This window comes from Gossypium raimondii, chromosome 6 (assembly GCF_025698545.1).
Source record: "Gossypium raimondii isolate GPD5lz chromosome 6, ASM2569854v1, whole genome shotgun sequence".
Classification (NCBI taxonomy): Eukaryota; Viridiplantae; Streptophyta; class Magnoliopsida; order Malvales; family Malvaceae; genus Gossypium; species Gossypium raimondii.
The window spans coordinates 304,248-322,860 of record NC_068570.1 but is presented as its reverse complement, the minus strand read 5'-3'; the positions used below and the strand labels follow the sequence as shown (position 1 = coordinate 322,860).

General features: G+C 34.5%; 3 protein-coding genes across 3 annotated transcripts; 2 read left to right on the top strand and 1 right to left on the bottom strand.

Moving 5' to 3' along the window:
* Window positions 1-2,549: 2,549 nt before the first annotated feature.
* LOC105772357 (V-type proton ATPase subunit c2) lies at window positions 2,550-5,945 on the bottom strand. Its single transcript, XM_052632512.1, has 3 exons — window positions 5,712-5,945; window positions 5,344-5,629; window positions 2,550-2,990 (listed from the first exon to the last, which is right to left on the bottom strand). The coding sequence occupies exons 1-3, from the start codon at window positions 5,788-5,790 to the stop codon at window positions 2,858-2,860; spliced, it is 498 nt and encodes a 165-aa protein (XP_052488472.1). The 5' UTR covers window positions 5,791-5,945; the 3' UTR covers window positions 2,550-2,857.
* A 1,034-nt stretch (window positions 5,946-6,979) lies between these two features.
* LOC105772355 (protein DECREASED SIZE EXCLUSION LIMIT 1) lies at window positions 6,980-12,131 on the top strand. The gene is made up of 13 exons (XM_012593639.2): window positions 6,980-7,131; window positions 7,225-7,287; window positions 7,381-7,452; window positions 7,538-7,594; window positions 8,519-8,691; window positions 9,258-9,340; window positions 9,451-9,532; window positions 10,044-10,110; window positions 10,362-10,444; window positions 10,556-10,647; window positions 11,060-11,166; window positions 11,373-11,436; window positions 11,654-12,131. The coding sequence occupies exons 1-13, from the start codon at window positions 7,019-7,021 to the stop codon at window positions 11,750-11,752; spliced, it is 1,155 nt and encodes a 384-aa protein (XP_012449093.1). The 5' UTR covers window positions 6,980-7,018; the 3' UTR covers window positions 11,753-12,131.
* A 294-nt stretch (window positions 12,132-12,425) lies between these two features.
* On the top strand, window positions 12,426-17,331 carry LOC105772353 (uncharacterized). The gene is made up of 16 exons (XM_012593638.2): window positions 12,426-13,100; window positions 13,214-13,275; window positions 13,391-13,458; window positions 13,541-13,662; window positions 13,824-13,929; window positions 14,023-14,074; window positions 14,311-14,428; window positions 14,559-14,589; window positions 14,684-14,707; window positions 14,852-14,976; window positions 15,387-15,468; window positions 15,874-15,996; window positions 16,085-16,138; window positions 16,236-16,305; window positions 16,666-16,699; window positions 16,811-17,331. The coding sequence occupies exons 1-16, from the start codon at window positions 12,911-12,913 to the stop codon at window positions 17,143-17,145; spliced, it is 1,596 nt and encodes a 531-aa protein (XP_012449092.1). The 5' UTR covers window positions 12,426-12,910; the 3' UTR covers window positions 17,146-17,331.
* Window positions 17,332-18,613: the final 1,282 nt, after the last annotated feature.

The following is an 18,613-nucleotide window of genomic DNA, read 5'->3' as shown; positions in this document are numbered from 1 at the left end:
CTATGTATTATACGGGTTATATACTAACCCGGAAAAGTATAAATTATATTTTAATCAAAAAAAATATTATTATTTTATTCATTGACGCCTACCAAATAGACTCCAATGAAAAAGTAACCTATTTTGGTAAATTTTTTTTCTGACATACTATTTCAATAAATTTTCTTTTTCTATCCTAATTAGGTAAAAAACCCGACGGGAACAATTGTGTAATAGACTTACAGGTTGGGAGTTCGAGAGTTATGGTACCAAACTAACCCCACCATTCAAATCCCTCATCACTTCTAACACTTTCCCTTCTTCTAACCTTACCTTAGTAGTCATTCTCAAAATTTTAATCCACTCAAGTTGTTCGAATCATTTAAGTTTTACCTCAACTTCATATTATTTCGAGTTGTTTATTTGAGTTTAAATTTTTATACGTTAGATTAAAAAATTTTATGTTTCTTACTCGGTGTTATTTAGGTATATACTTAATTTTGACTTTTGAGCATAAGCATCTCTTCGAAAAATTAGAGTTGTTGGATTCTTTATTCATTTTATATTAATTACTTGAGCTGAAAAAAAAAACTCGTAAAAACTTTGAGAAAATACGAAAGTCCCTTACGAGACTTTTGAGGTTTATCCCATTATGTGTATAAGTTACTAAGCCTTCGATATATTTCTCTTATTTTGGCTAGCTTGCTCATTAATCTGAACTATTTATATTTATTTGCATCTAGGCTCATAAAAAAAGTATCAACATATCATTTTCGAGTTCAAGTTTAAATTTGATAGTTTAAATTGCAGTAAAAGTATCGTGGAAGCTTTTGTATTAAGAGTCAAATTGCATATTGTCTTTTTTTACTCAAAAAATGAGTAAATTAATTCTTATACATTAAACCATCAATTTTACTGTTAAAAACTAAATTGGTTGATAGAATGTGTACCTCATTTTAATAATAAAATTGGATGAAAATTTTAACAGCTTTTTAATATAATGTACAAATAATAAAATTTGATTCTCATTCTAAGAATAAAACCTTTCATAATATTTTTACCTGTTTGTTTTAACAATCTAATTAGATTAATTTGAAATTTAAATTAATAAGATTTTTCAATAATTGAAATTTAAAAATGATTAATTCATGAATTTAACCACTAAAATTTTAAAATAAAAACATACAAAACTAAAAATAATCAAACCAAAAGTACAAATACATAAATTTATAGCAGAAGTTGACCAAAATAAAATTACCAAGAGAGTGAAAATGGGTGTTGTAAATAAGATAGTAGGTCCCCTTCAATCAAGTCCCAAGAACTCAATCAATAATACAAGAAGGATAAGCTATTAACTAGCATGTGCAGTGTGTAGCCTGCTGTACTCTGCACCTCTGTGACTTACTTTTTACTCACTTTTTTAATTTTTACTTGTTCTCTTGGTTGAATTGTCACTGTCAAAAGGTGGCCCTATAACATATCATGTACACACTTTTTTACCTTTTACCCACTACCCAACATTCAATGTGATAATAAAGTTAGAAAAGGCAATGGCAGTTGTATTTACCCAATGAGGCTTCTCTAACAATGAAACCGTTTTGATTATGTGTTATATATAATCAGATTTGTGGTAATACTCAGGATTCTTAAATTGGGAACAAAATTTTGATTAAGGGATATCGAATTTCTTATTAAATGAAATACGAGTTCATAAACAGTGTAGCCCCAAGGGCTGAAAGAGGTTTTTGTCAACAGGCTTTCGGTTTCAGCCATGACAGCATGGGATAGATCAAAGCCCGAGTGGGCGTCAGCCATTAGTTTGAACATGGTTCCCCTTAATACGTCGATCCTTCCTTGCTGTTGTTTGAAGATTGGAACCGAAACTTGTGACAAAAGCATGAAGGGTCGCCAAAACAACTCAAGTAGCATACCAAAAGCCGAAAGGGGTACTAACACAATCAACCCCAACAATGAGAAGCCATTGACAGCACAGGGACGAAGGCATAGGGGTCAGCAATCAGTGGACTTGGGCTTCCCCAGATAGTAGATTTGTCATTTAATTCTTTTAAATTTTTATGAAATTACGTATTAATATAAATTGACCTCCCAATAATTTATAATTAATTTTTAACTCCCTAAAGTAATATTCTGGCTTCATCCCAAAACAGCACTTAGCCACCAGCCCCTTCAAGACCATACCAAAAGCATATACAACCAAAGAAAAACATAAAAAGCATAAAAAGCATATACAGAGAGTGGTGCCCGGCAAGAAGAAGCCAACGACCAGCATAGAGAGGCTTCTCAATGTTCGAACCACCACCCCCTTTCACATTGTCGGAGGAGTCAACTATGGCGGAGTCACCACAAAACAGTAACCCAACACCATAGTGGAGCCCCAAGTTATTTCTTAAAAATCTAAGTCGACTAGTTTAAAAGCTCAAGTTAGACAAGTAATCGAATTGAAATGAACCGATTAAGAATTAAGTAGATAAACAACTTTACCAACCAAGATTTAATATACAATCCAAACTCCAGCATCTAAGAAACAATGAAAAGATAACACCAGCAAATGAAGAACTAATGCAAGCACCAAGTCTACAAGGTTCCAAATTGGATCCCCAAGTACATAATTTAATAAAAACAAAACTACAATTTTTATTGGACCATCTAATTTATATATCTCTAATCTATAATCATCAGCCCCTTTGAATTTTTTCAATCTGCAGAAAATCTCAAAGGCTGTAGACAAATACTTTTATGAGCAAAACTTATATTATATACTTCTAACCAGCAAAACAAAATAATATATGGAACAAATTCTTTCGGTAAACCACGGCCAGTGATATGAGAGTCACACTGAGTAATTAGGCCTTCTCTATCACTCGGCTCGTGACTGACCAGCTCTGGATGAGAGAATAATGCCGACGATCAAGCCATATAGTGCCAATGCCTCGGCAAAGATAAGAATGAGGATCATCCCAACAAAAAGCTTTGGCTGTTGTGCGTTAGCTCTGCAAAATCCAATTTTAAATAATAAGACGAGTTTCAAAGTATGGTAGTAGTAACAATTAACAAACAACAATATGAATAGTAGCATACAAACCCGACGGTGATATAGCACTGGTTTAAGGGATATGAAACAATAATAAATTTTAAAATAAATTCATCTTTCCTTCTCCAAAAAAAATCCAATTACACAATATGATAGGAGTTTCGAAGTTAATACAGATTGCAAAAGTAAAGCAACGATAGTAGTAATGAATATCGACTTAAAGAAAATGACTATTAGCATGCAAACCCGACAGTGATATAGCACTAGTTTAAGGGATAGAAAGCAATAATAATTCTTAAACTACACATTGCTCCTTCTCAAACAATCATAATTCACGAGTACCCTAACAGCATTTCAATTTGTGCATTAGCTCTACAAAATCCAATTACACGATAGGACGAGTTTCAAAGTTATACTATTTGCAACAGTAAAGCAACAAATCATCAACAACGGTCATAACGAATATCATCTTAAACAAAATGAATTATAGCACTTGTTTAACAGATAGATAAGATAAAAATTCTTATAATACGTTCATCTTTCCTTCTCGAACAATCATAATTCATAAGTACCCTAACAGCAACTCAATGTGCATTAGCTCTTCAAAACCCAATTACACGATAAGATAGGAGTTTCAAAATGATATCGATTACAAAAGTAAAGCAACGATAGTGGTAATGAATATAAACTTAAACGAAATGACTATTAGCATACAAACCCAAGAGTGATATAGTACTAGTTTAAGGGATAGAAAACAATAATAATTCTTAAAATACATTCATCTTTTAGTCCTAAACAAATAGTAATTCTTAAGTACCCTAACAGCAACTCAATTTGTGCATTAGCTCTACAAAATCCAATTCCATGATAAGATGAGTTTCAAAGTTATACTATTTGCAACAATAAAGCAACAAATAATCAACAACGGTCATAATGAATATCATCTTAAACAAATGAAATATAGCACCAGTTTAAGGTATTACAAAACAAAAGTATAGATTAGTTTAAGGGATATGAAACAAAATGAAATATAGCACTAGTTTAACGAATATCATCATCAACAACAGTCATAAAGATTAGTTTCAAAGTAACACTACTTGCAAAAATAAGCAACAAATCCTCAATACCAGAACTAATGAATATCAACTTAAACAAAATGAAAAATAACATATAGCACTAGCTTAAGGGATATATAACGAGAATAATGATTAAATTACGCTTCATTTTTCTTTCTCAACAATCATAAGGACCATTACAGCATCTCAATTTCTGCATTAGCTTTACAAATTACACAATAAGACAAGAGTTCAAGAGTGATAATACTTGCAAAAATAATGCAAAATAAAAAATAAAAAAATCATCAACAACGGTACTAATCAATTCAACTTAAACAAAACGAAAAATAAGGATCAAATTATGGGTTTGGTCCCTCTACTCAAATATCAGATTTAGCACATGTACTTTATTTCACATAATTTGGTCTCTTTACTTTTATAATGCCATTATTTAGTCCAAATAATTAAATTGCTGACACATGAAAGAAATAGTGTCAAAATGATGAATTAGAAAAGGGCTTTTTGAGAAAAAACCTAGTCAATATTTTAATTGAAAATAGTTACTGTTTTTAATTTTGACTAACTAATTATAAAAATAGAGGGATCAAGGTATGCCAAAATTAACCAACAAGGATAAATCCCAAATTTGAGCATGGTAGATGCACCAAAACCATAATTTGACCAAAAAAAATAACACAGCACTAGTTTTAAGGGGATAAATTCAGTTCAAGGCCTAAACCAGACCCCACTTCAATTTCTCCAAAGCTGCATCTAAGCAAAAACCAATTAATTTGCAGGGTTAACAAAGGTAATATAAATAGAAAAAGCTCTACTTGTGATCATCCATGGTAAATAAATTTTTTGAGTAACTAATGACGTTATAAAAATAGAGGTATCAAGTTATGCCAAAATTAACATACAAGGACTAAATCACAACTTTGAGAATGGTAGAGAGACCAAAACCATAATTTGAACCCCCCCCTCTCCCTAAAAAAAACATATAGCACTAATTTAAGGGGATAAATTGAGTTCAAGGCCTAAACCAGACCCTACTTCAATTTAGGGGGTTAACGAAGGTAATATAAATACAAAAAAGCTCAACTTATGATCATCCACACAAAAACATCAAGGCCCTAGATATAATAATACCAACATTCTACATAAAAATAATGCAACAAAACTGATACGACCATAAACCATAAACCAACTAAAACATAAACTGAATCATTTAATCAAAGATTCAAAAAAAGCAAGTACCTAACACCAGCATCACCTACAATTCCAATAGCCATACCAGCAGAAAGACCAGCAAGTCCACAAGCTAAACCAGAAGATAAATGAGCATACCCATCGAAAAGGTAATACGATTTAGCCTTTGGGTTAATCCCAGTACTGATTATAACAGCGATGATTAAACCATAAATACCCAGCACACCAGCCATTACCACCGGGACGATCGATTTCATCACCAGCTCCGGTCTCATTACACCCATTGATGCTACACCAACACCACTTTTCGCTGTACCATAAGCTGCTCCCATACCTGTGAAACATTGGATCAAAACCCAAACTCCCAAAATCATAGAAAGGTCATTTGATTATTCTTTTTTTTTTTTTTTGCTTACAAGAGAAAACGAGGGCAGCAGCAGCACCCAAGAAGCCGAAGAAAGGAGCAGTTTCATCGCCGCTGAATGTTGAAGCCATCTTCTTTTTGGTCCTTTGAAGAGAGTAATGAGTTGGATCTGAAAATGTTAAGCTTTTTTTTTTTTTTGTACAAATTCTAATCCGGAGAGAGCTATAATTGAAGGTGGAAAATAAAAAAAAAAAATTGTAGCGAAACAAGGACAACCTCAAATCACTGAAATAAGTGGAGAGATCATAGAGCATTTCCTTTAACAAGGCTCATTTTTCTATTGGGCTGAACTCATCTCTATTTGGGTAACTTTATAACATTTAAGTCCCTGGACTTGGTAATATTTTTCAATTTTGGTTCATAAACTTTTTTGTCAACATTAGTCTCAAATTTTGACAGATTTTTCTAATTTAGTCCCTAAATTTGGATTATGTTAAAGTGTGATAATATGTGACACTGAAGTTATGCCAAATCAATTTTAAAATACTTTTTGTATTTTTAAATTTTATATAATTTTTTAAAATTACAAAAAAGAAAAAATATAACACCAAAATAATATCACAAATTGAAAATGATACAAAAGAATTACTTGAGTTAAAAGTATCATGAAGGCTCTTATACTAGAAGTCAGTTTGCATTTTACCCCATATATTAAAAAAAGAGCAAATTAGTCCTTCTTTATTAGATGAAAGAGTAAATTGGTTCTTTTGTTAAAAATTGATTCTTATACGTTATCATAAAGTACATGTGGCACACCACGTGTCACTTTTGGTTATTTTGTCATCCATACTAGTTTTTAATAACAGAATTTGATGAAATTTTTAACAAAAGGATCAATTTGCTAGTTGATCTAACATACAAGGACTAATTTATTCATTCTTTGAATAGAGGAGATAAAATGCAATCTAAGACCTGATATAAGGACTTATATGATATTTTTATTATCAAAATCTATATAAAATAAAACACTAAGTAAGACATAATGTAAACATGATAAAAAAACACAAATTATTCTCTAAATCGAATCATTATCTTAAACCATGTAAAACATGATAGTCACAAGAAAAATTAATATTCTATCGAGCTCGAATTAAGAGTCAAATTGCAAATTTGCTATTATTCGGACTTGGCTCAGCTCATTTCCACCCTAGTTTGGGGGACCAAAGAAAAGTACTAAAATGCTAAAATGGTTATAGTTTGAGATAAATTGAGTATTAATCCCTTTATTTTTTTACTGAAATAAATTGTATAGCAGTACAATTGGTCCTCCACTAAAACACTCGAAACTCAAGCAAGCAAATGAGCTCTAAGAGCAAAAGACCACCGCCTGGCCCGGTGGCTGTGCTGCGAGGCCACCGTGCTTCCGTCGCCGATGCTTGTTTCCATCCTTCGAGACCCATTTTATTCACTGGGTAAATCCCAAAATTCACTTCTTTAAGTTCATTTTTTTATTCATCAACACACACAAAAAAAAATGGGGACTATTCTTTTTTTTTTTTTTTCAGTTCATCAGATGGTGAGTTACGGATTTGGGATACAATTCAGCATCGGACGGTATCATCTTCATGGTTTGTTGTTATTACTTCTTTGTTTTATCGACAAAATCGATTTTTTTTTCTTTTGCTGGGTCGATTAATTTGACTGTTGCTGTTTCTTTATAGGGCGCATAGTGCTGCTCATGGGATTATAGCTGTTGCTTGTAGTTCTTTGTTGGAGACCAATAAAATTATCAGGTGTTTTTCTTTTCTTTTTTTAAGGGTTTCCGGGATTATAAGCTAAATGGGTCTTTTTTTTTAATGCTTTCTTTGATATGTGTAGTCAGGGTAGGGATGGAACTGTTAAGTGTTGGGATATAGAAGAAGGAGGTCTCTCAAGGTAATGAATTTGCTTTATAATTGTTCTTTCATTGAAAATGGTACCAAGGTTTGTGGACTATTAAAAAATTAAAAGCACATGGAAGCCTTTGTATTAGGAATTGGATTGCATTTTGCTCTTTATGCGAAAAGAATATGCAAATTAGTCCTTTTATGTTAGATCAAATAGGAAATTGATCCTTTCTGTTAAAAACTAGTGTGTCTGAAGGAATAACTAGACAATGACACGTTGCATGCCACATGCACCTCGCTTTGACGTAAAGAGATCAATTTTTAATAGTAGAAATAGATGAAAGTCTTAACAAAAGGATCAATTTGCTCTTAATCTAATGGACATTGTTTAACTTACCCATTTTTTGAGTAGAGGGGGCAAAATGCAATCTAACTCCTAGTATAGGGGATTCTATGGTACTTTTATAGAAAAACACGGTTCACCGACCATTTATTGATAAAAGGCCTAAATTTTAATGCTATTCGATGAATTTTATCCATGATGTTATTTAAGGATTTCTGCATGTATTCTCTAACAATGGCAACAATAATTTAGAGACTAAATGACCAAAGTCTTTTTAAAGTTTATCATGTTTTGTTAGTTTGTAAATAATTGTTGACAGTTGAAAATATAGAGAATGGAATCAATCTGTTGTTCTGTTGGTGTTGTAAGTGATTAAATTTCCCTATCTATTATATTATTTCAAGTAGAAGTTCTCCTTCTAGCTGCTGCCCCACACACCTTTTGTCAAATTTGAGGCACTATTTTGTTATTAAGTTTTCAATTTTTTTTTGGTTAACCGAGCTTTGCGGTGCATGCAAAGTATCTGACAGAAATCCTTCACGATTCATCATTTTGATTCTGATGCGATCCACCAGTAATATCTGTTTATGAGTTGGAATTTCACCTTGCTACTATTTTGGTTCTTGACAGGACACCTTCACTTACAATCAGGACAAATTCTTACCATTTTTGCAAGCTTTCTTTAGTGAAGAAACCTGTTGCTAATTCAAAGCAAGGGGATGGAACTATTGATATAGAACTTTCCAATGATAGTAGAGGAGAGATAGCAAAAAATCAAGAAGAGGGTTCCAACTCCTTTGAAGGTTAGTCTATGAGGTTCAGGCTGCTTGTAGACATAAATGTTGTAACAAGATAGTCCTTTCTCTATAGTTTTAGATTCTCGATGAGTTTCTAGTTTCAGAAATAGACTCAAGCGACAACTTTTTATCAACTAATACTTAATCAGGACTGAGCTTATATGACAATGAACGTGCTCTCTTAGAACGTAGAAAACAAATGTTAGAAACTTCATATGTGGATATGGAAATGGGGAATGGAATGGTTGTAGTAATATTTCTCTTATTGTTGTTCAAACAATCCTACTTGCAATTCTGAAGCAGCCACTTCTTCTACTACAGCATATTCTGGGATAATTCTTTTGGTTTTCTTTGTTAAAGGTATAGCAAGTTTGGTTCTAGAGACACCTTTGTATGTTCTAGACCGTCCTACATTTGAAGTATTGTCCAGGCCTAGTAGTTTTTAAGTGGCGAAATCCTACACTATATTTCTCTTGCCGCTGCTCTTTTCATTATGTTTTCCAGCATACTTGCATCTTGAATCCTTGATTGCTTGTTAATTTTGCTAAAAAATCATTGGCATGTCCTACTAGATCATCTGCAAGGTGGATTAATAGAAGAAACATCTGTTGAAGGACTTAAGTATGTGGCTATGGCAGGCGAACAATCTTCTGAGGTCAACATGCTTCCTTTGAATTTATTTTTCTATTCAATTTACTCTTGTTTTCTTTCTGCTTATTTGGGGTATCCTATTACTGATTGGTTACCATATCTTTATATGTTAAGATTGAGCTTTGGGATCTCAATACAGGTGAAAGGTCTGTACGGCTACCTCAAGACAACTTTGTTGGTTCTATTAAGCAGAGAGGTTGATTTCTGATACATTACTTTTGGCTCCAGACGTTGTAATTTTTGCATTGATAAATTAGCTCTAGGATACCAAACATTTGGCTAAATTTTCACTGTCTTGATTGAAATTTCTTGTGATGGAATTGGTTCTGGTTGTTTTTCTTGGGATAAGGCGACATTTAGTCCTTGAACTTGGCAACCTTTCCCAGTTTTAATCCATGTGATGATGTGGCACTCTGAAGTTGTGCCATGTCACTGCATGAGCCAATACTGGGAAAGTTTGTTAATTTCCAGGGCCAATGTGGACCAAAAAAATGTTTAGGGGCTAAGCTGAGAAAAGTTGCCAAGGGCAGGGACTAAATGTTGCTTTATCCCTTTTCTATTTAGTCACATATTGGTGTATCTGTATTTGATAACAATGGTCTATGGGAAGTTATGTGTTTTTCAATGTCCTTTTTTATCGGTACCATTGTGCTTGTTGTTGATCCTTGAGGTGTTTAAAATTAAAACTATAACTGGTTTTTTGGCAGGAATGTGCATGGCAGTTCAATCATTTTTGCTACCCGGAACAGAGGGCTTTCTTAATGTCTTGGCAGGGTAGGTGTCTCCTGCTATTTCCATCTGTTGCCCTGGAGTTGTTTCCAGCAATTTCCGTGTTTCTCTTCTCTGATCATTCTCAAAAAATAAAATAAAAGAATTATTGTTTTTAGATTCATGCTCTTCAAATTGTGGAATTAGTGTTCCAAAAAAGGGTTGAGTTAGAGGTTTTGACTTTTGATATGGTGCCGACTTTTGGAATAGTTATCTAAGATATTCTCACTTAGGGATTTACTTGATTTATTTGCTAGTTATGAAGATGGTTCAATTCTTTGGTGGGATATCCGGTACCCTGGGGTTCCTCTAACTTCTGTGAAGTTCCATTCAGAGCCAGGTGTGCCACCCAGAATATGGGAGACTCCTCATGTATTAGGCTTCATCTTATTCTTCCTTCACTAATTTCTTTTTCTTCATAAAATATGTTTTATTCTTATTCTCTACACAGTTCTAAGTTTATGCATTGATGGATCATGCAATGGAGGTATCTCCGGGGCAGCAGATGACAAGATTGTACTTTACAATTTAGATTATCCCACGGTAATTCTCGTTGAAACCCCCCTATGAACTGGTTGCTAACAAGATATATCGCAACCCCTCTAGCAGCCTTCTTTTAGTTATGACCAATGCATTTTTGTTCAAAATCGTTAGCCAAATTGATCCTATGGTGTTTATTTACGATTATTTGCATTTGAATGCTTTTGCGGAACCAGTAATGTCAAAGAGTGACATTGGATGAACCATAGTACTAGCTTTGCGAGCATGTTTTTTCGCATTAATCTTAGTCTCCATCATGATAGAGGCAAACAAAAAGTGGATTCCTTTGAATCCTTTAATACGATAAAAGGGCCGGTAGAGTCCTTTGCTTAACCATAGTTCTGGCTTCACAGAGCATAAAGCATAAATCACGCTATTTTCTCTTATGCGTCTTATCATGTTATTCTTCATGTAGGGTTCTTGCTTTGTTAAGAAAGAAATTAGTCTGGAAAGGCCAGGCATATCGAGCACTGCAATTCGGCCTGATTCTAAAATTGCTGCAACTGCTGGCTGGGACCATAGGTTTGTATCCACCTTGCATCCTCTTTTTAAATTCCTGAATCATCTATATTTCAGATGCTCTTCAGGCGTTCATCCTCAAAGTGAATCTCGATTACTCGATTTAATTTGCAATTTTAGTTGCTCTAGCGGAAACCATGTAGTTCAATCTCAGATTATCTGCAAGGGTTGCTATTAAGTTGCTTTTTTAACTTCACTCATGGCTGCAGAGTTCGAATATACAATTATCGCAAAGGAAATCCTCTGGCAATTCTGAAATATCACCACGCTACGGTATGATGAAAGATTTACGAGGCTAAAATTCGGACATTTTATTTGTTCTTTTAATCCATCTGCTGTGACCTCATTCAATGTGTTCATGATCTGACGGGCTATAACTCCCGTATTTATAACTCCGCATGTATCATGCTATTCTTCACTCGCATTAATTATTCCATGTTATTGTATCATGTTGTACTAAAGTCGAAAATGAAATTATCTACCCTTGCAGTGTAACTCTGTGTCGTATTCGACCAACTGCAAGCTAATGGCCTCCACATCGGAAGACACGACTGTTGCACTATGGGAATTATATCCTCCTCAAACTTGAAACTGAACTGGATGATATATATATATATATATCAATATGTTCATATTGTTTTGTGCCGTCTCAGGCAGGTGCAGGTGTCACGGTATGCTTGTGAGCAAAGCCATCCAAAGGTGTCTAGGCCTGTGACACAGGGTCTTGGTATGTTAAAGAGAAGTTACTGCGATAATTGAACTTGGTGTTGAACCAACCAATGTTAAGTTAATTCCGTTAGGTTGATTAAGATTTAAGTCGGTCAGCTAATGTATGGGATCGATTGATTATACTGGTTTTTCTATAACCGAGCTAGTCGAACTGATCGGATGTTTTCTCCTGTTGTAGAGCAGTTTTTTTTCCCTCTTAAATCAAGTTTTAGAGCAAATCCGGTTGGATTTTTCATTAAGGTTTTCTTAAGTTTGCTAGCAAACTCAAACTAATGATTTAACAATTAGTACGATGAATTGACATCCATTAATGAGTAGAAAAACAGATTTAGATACAAATCAATTCAATCGATAGTATTGGAGATTGAAAAAGAAAATTGTAGAAGAGAGTGAAGAAAGCTTTTGGGTAATGTAAATAACAGACAGCAGCATATTAAAATTAAATTGGGGACGCCCAATCCAGGCTCACCTTCAGTGGGTCTCGGCTGGCGGAAAATTGATTAAAAAGGATAATAAATAATAAAATGGAACGTTAGATTTGCACTTGCAGTCATAGGAACCCTTCTGATTCCTCGTAAAGCAAAAAAAGAAAAACCCTAAGGACAACCACTCTCATTTTCAAAGTTCAAAACTTGAAAAAAAAGAAAAGAGAAACAAAATCTAATCAATTACACTCTTTCTCTCTCCATAATTCATTTCCCCTTTTATTAAATTTAATTAGAAAAAGGTATCCCTATTCTTGGGAACCCTCGACAAGCAATCAAATCCCCTTTTTTTCCTCCTTGAAAAAAACACCATAAATTCACTTCTCAATTCCTTTGAATTAGGGTTCCGTTTTCACCTTCTTGCTTAAACCCCCAATCGCCCCTAATCCCCCGCTTAATACCCGTTGTTCCCACTTTCCCGCCAACTTTGACCTTTCTTTAGGGCCGTTGATTTCTTCCCTTTTTTCGAATTCGAACCGTTAGATTAGATCTGCTCTCACTCGGTCAAAGCTTTGACTTTGTATTGCCCGGGAATGTCGGGGACTGAAATGGAGAAGAAGGTGGAGGAGGAAGAGAAGAAAGGAGGAGAGCTGTTGTTTTGTGGTTCCACGTGTTGGGATGTCATTGGTCGGCGTAAAGGTGCTGTTGAAGGCAACTTGGTCTCACCTACTCGCCTCCGTCCTTTAGTCGGTGTTGACATCCGGTTCGTTGCCTCCGGTTGCTGTGAGTTCAATTTTTTTTTCATTTTGCTTTTTTTTTTTTATCTTACACTTGCTCATTTAATTTAAATTTAAAACTTTTTTTTTAAAAAGCATAGCATTCCCTTTTTATTGTAGTATCGTGTCATTGTGTTGCATTGGATGTTGAAGGGCGGTGCTACACTTGGGGTCGCAATGAGGTATGGAAAGCTCAGTTTTTTTATTTTTTATTTTTAGGAAAAACCTATATTTGTGGATAATGTTGCTTTAATTTGGTTAATATTTGTTGATAGAGCTTTCGCTTTTTATGTATAGAAAGGGCAACTGGGTCACGGAGATACAATCCAGCGTGATAGGCCAACTATAGTTTCTGAACTCTCGAAGTAAGCACTTATTTTATCTTGTTCTTAACATTAGTCCACTATGTTCCTTTTTTTTTTTAATTATATTGTATCTTTGTTGAAGGTATAAGATAATCAAAGCGGGATCGGGAAGGAACCATACCGTCGTAGTTACGGAAGATGGTAATTCCTTGGCCTTTGGCTGGAATAAGCATGGACAGCTTGGTTCAGGTTCTACACGAAATGGTAGGTTTCGATGATTTTGATTATTTCTAGTACTATTACTCTAGGTATTTAGTTTTCTTGGTTTACTATTGGTTCTCGTAGAATGCCATGTATGCCTGCTTCAGCATTCGTCTCTGAACTTCTGCTTTATTTATGTGCTGGTTTATCCTTTTTTTTTGTAGAAATTGAGTCATCTCCCGTCCGTTGTCTTGTTTCTCAAGTTACACATACTGCCTGTGGAGCAGACTTCACTGTGTGGTTGTCATCGGTTGAAGGAAGTTCTATATTGTATGGTTTGTGGTCTGTTAGTGTTGTTTCTTCGCTTGCATGCCTGTTTTTGTACTTCATTACTGATTTGCATGCTTGTTTTTTGGTTTGCAGAACAGCAGGGCTTCCACAGTATGGTCAGCTTGGCCATGGAACGGACAATGAGGTATGTAGGAGAAGCAATTTGTCTTTCTGGCATGTTTACCCAGACTCTTGTTGAATTTATACTTTGGATGAAAATTCTTGAGTAATTGTAGTCAAGGGTCCCGTCTGATAATGCTTTTAGATAATATTTTAATGTTACATGTTTTGAATCTATCTATGGCCTTTTGTAACTGATATATTTATATTGACTTCCTTTTTCCATGAATGTTTATGTGATACTTATTTTCTTTCTTACAGTACAATTCTAAGGATAGCTCAGTGAAGCTTGTTTATGAACCCCAACCACGCCCTAGAGCTATAGCTACTCTTTCTGGGGAAACCATTGTAAAAGTTGCATGTGGGACAAACCATACAGGTTCATGATATGCTTCTCTATTTGATGTTTACTGCTCTTTCATTGAGTGTTACCCCCTCTAACCCTTCCTCCCCTCTTCATCTTTTACTTAAACATGATCCTCATTTTTTATCTTTATTTTTGCATCCAGTTGCTGTCGATAAGAATGGCTATGTTTACACGTAAGTTCACTGTTGATTATTGCGGAAAGGTTTGTTATTTCCCTTTTATTATCCTTGTCCATGAACAATTAACATTTTTTGTGTGAATATCTAGGTGGGGCTTTGGCGGCTATGGAAGGTTTGTAGCAAGATTCACGCTACTTTTGGCTTCTCATCACTCCAGTATTTGATGTGTTTCTACAAGGCTTAAATCCTTTATTCCTACTTGTTTGTTTTTCCTCTTTTAAACCATGCATGTAATTCCTTCATCACTGATATACAGGCTTGGGCACAGAGAACAGAAGGATGAGTGGGCTCCTCGCCGTGTTGATGTATTCCAAAAACACAATGTTCTTCCTCCTAATGCGGTTGTTTCAGCTGGTTCTGTAAATTCAGCATGTACTGCAGGTATTGTTTGTTCTGTAGTTTGTGGCTCAAAGTTAATAGAATGGTAGCTAAAACTCTATTATGAAGGGTGAAATGATAGTTGAAAAGAAAGATGAAAGGGTGGTCGCTGTTTTTAGATTTCAAGGTGAGTAAAGTTTGGTAGAACTAGTGGAATCACAATAACCCCATAGGTATGCATGAATACCCAGGTAGACCACCTTGGGTTTGAAGGAATCAGGCTAGTCTCATGGAAACTCCTTGATCTATGTAAAATTAATTAGGTTTATAAGGTGTGCAATTACTCAAAATTGCAACTCTGCCCCTGAACTGCTGCAACCCTCTTAAGATTTTAAGAAATGCTTTCCGTACTTCTTGGTAGTTGTTTTACAGTCACCGTTCAGTTTCATTATTGTGTTTTGCTTGTTGTCCAGGTGGTGGGCAGTTGTATATGTGGGGAAAAATAAAGAATGCTGGTGATGACTGGATGTATCCTAAACCACTCATGGATTTAAGGTTTGACTGTGCCATGATGATTGGTTGATTTTGCTTATGGTTTCAGTATCAGCATTGTTCTGTCTCGGTTACTGCTCTTTTCATGATCATCAAGCTTTGCATGAAGTTTTATTAATATAATCTACTGTTTAACTTAGCTTGGAAGCTTCTGTTCTCTTGTTGCATTTCATTTTATGCTTTTTAAGCATGCTGCATCGCCTTGGTTTGTTATTTCCAAGAGAATGGAAGAAATCATTAATTTGATGTTATTGACATCTTTTGACTGTTCTATTGTTTTTCTGTTTATTTTGCTTATATGCTTTATGTGAAGTTTTATGATATTTTTAGGGGGTTGGAGTACTAAACTTCACGCTCTAGTTTTTGTGGACATGTCTAAGACACGTTTAATTACCCCCTTTTTCCCAGTGGCTGGAACTTACGTTGTATGGATTCAGGCAATATGCACCATTTTGTTGGTGCAGATGCCTCTTGCATAAGTTGGGGCCAAGCTCAGTACGGAGAGTTGGGATATGGTCCCATGGGACAGAAGTACGTGTCTGATAGTTGTTACCTATCATAACAGCATTATAAGTCCTTCCAATGATATATTTACTTCATAGTGTGGTCTTCTTTTTAGGTCTTCAGCAGTTCCGAAAAAAGTAGACATTTTGGAGGGCATGCATGTTATCAGGTGGATATAACTTGCAGTAAATTCATGCACCAATAGTAATACTTTGAATTATCTCTGGACAAGAATGTATTCACAAGTTCTGTTTATCTTTGTATAGTGTTGCATGTGGTATGGGCCACTCGATGGTCATTGTTGATAGAGAAAATGTCGGCGACCGTCTTGATCAGGTAAATTCATAATTTTCTAAAAGCTTTTCACTTATCCTTTTATTAGAGATCATGCTCTTTTTTCGGCCCTGTATGGTTTTAGTGTCGGTCTTGGAATTTCTCTACTTTTCGCCTCTTCCCTCTGCTTCAAATTTATAAACTTCATTAGATTATTGGGTATTTTGAGTTCTTGATGATGACTACTAGTAGCTCATCTCACTGAACCTTCAATTTCAAGTTTGAACCATGGAGAGGTTTTAGATTTTTTGTTGCTCACTGCTGACGGCATCAATCTGGTTTCAATGTGACGCACTAGCTGCTGATTTTATTAAGTGTTAGAGATATTGAAATACAAAGGCTAATGTTTAATGTTTTGCGCAGCTGGATGTTTATGACGGCAAAGCTACTGCTGAAGGTATGTGTCTCGGTCTCTTCTCTTCTCTTCTCGTCTCTTCTCTTCTCTTCTCTTCACATTTTTCAGCTGTTACATTACAAACTAACACGGACACAACTACTCTTACTGCAGGGACTGAGGTACCTGATGCCAATGCTACGTTTCCCAAGCAAACTAACAAAAGGGGTGCCAAGAATACTTCCGATTCTTTGAAGAACTCGAAGAGGAAGAAGTCAAAAGATTCATCTGATTCAGAGGATGAAGAAGAGAACAGTGATGTTGAGAGTGACAGCAGTGGAGAATACATAAATGGTAAGGCTCCTGGCAAAGGCCGAGGTAAGGGTGCTAAGAAATCCACTTCAGGTGGAAAAGGTACTGGACGAGGTCGTCCTTCTACAAACAAAACTCCGCAGTCCTCTGGAGGAAAAACAGGTAAGAGAGGACGACCAAGGAAGTCGCAAGTGTGATATATTCCTGGTCAGTATGGGAAAATTTTGTTCTCTCATTGTAGAGAAGTGTACTTTTTTCTTGCATACATTGACACCCTGTATTTGGAGTTTTTAACAAGACTTGTTTTTCATTTTGTTCCTTTCATCCCAACTATGATACTTGATGAAACAAACATGAAGTAGCACTTCAATTGTTTTCTTTTACTATGAACTTGCACCAGACTATGTCCATTGGTTTTAGGTTGGTCAATCTAAATCAAGTTAATTTGGATTTAAAATTTTATGATTCTTTCGAGTTTGAATCATTTCAGGTTTGGATTGCCCGGGTTCAGGCCATTTGGGTTTTTTGGGTTGGGGCATTTCAAGATTTGTTATTGGTGCTTGGCATTCGAGTTTAAATCTTTTGGGGTTATTTGTTCGGGTCATTTTCAATTTAAGTCATTTTGAATTTGGGTTTGGTGGGTTTAAGGTTGTTGGCTTGCTGGGTTGTTTGTGAATAATGTTCCTATTTGGGAGAGATATTTGCGGGTTTAGTTTGATATAAGTTGGTCTCTATATTTTTATTATATATTAGTATGTTCAAATTGATAACATGTAAAAATATTGTAGAGGCCCATCAATTTAGTAGGTGTTATATTGCATATCGTCTTTTCTATTAAAAATATAGGTAAAAAATAGGAAAATTAATTTTATATATTAAATCAAAAGGTAAATTTTTTATTAAAATTTCGTTCATTTTACTATAAAAATTGCTATAATTGATAGAATGATCAATTGACTTTTTAGTTTTACATAAATTTTGAATATGGTAGGCAAATGCAATCCAATTCTTTGTATAATTGTCTCATGATATTTTTCCCACAATTAGTTATTGTTGTTCAAGTGATAGTGTGAAGTTTATTTTTTATTATTATTCTATCACATAAGGCCGTAGAAATTCAATTTATCATGTTTAATCAATAATAAATTTATATGTCAACCAAGGACAAAATTGTTGGTTTTAAAAAATCCATATTATCACTTTAAGGAGAGAATTAACAATGTTATCAATTTAGATCTATTGATAACATTATAAAAATAAAAGAAAATAATGTCAAATAAAGGTAGAGAAATTAATTTTCAAGTTTTAGTATAGTAGAAGGACTCAAACCACAATTAACTGATATTTGTTTAGTTGTTTGGCAATGTGGTCCTAGGTTCTTAGCACAACCAATGATTTGGGATTGGATTTTTGTTAGTATAAATAATGATGGGATGCAAAGAAACATTCCAATTGAAAACATAGAAGACAAAGACAAATCTAAAAAGTGCAAATGCAAAGCATCTAAATATAAGAATATACACTTTTACAGCTTGGTTTAGGAAAAGAAAAGTTAAATTTTTTTAAAAAATTTAATAAATTAATTCATATACGTTAAATCAAAAAGTAAATTTATCATTTTTTTTAAAAATTTCATCCATTTGTACGTGTCACGTATACCTTTAG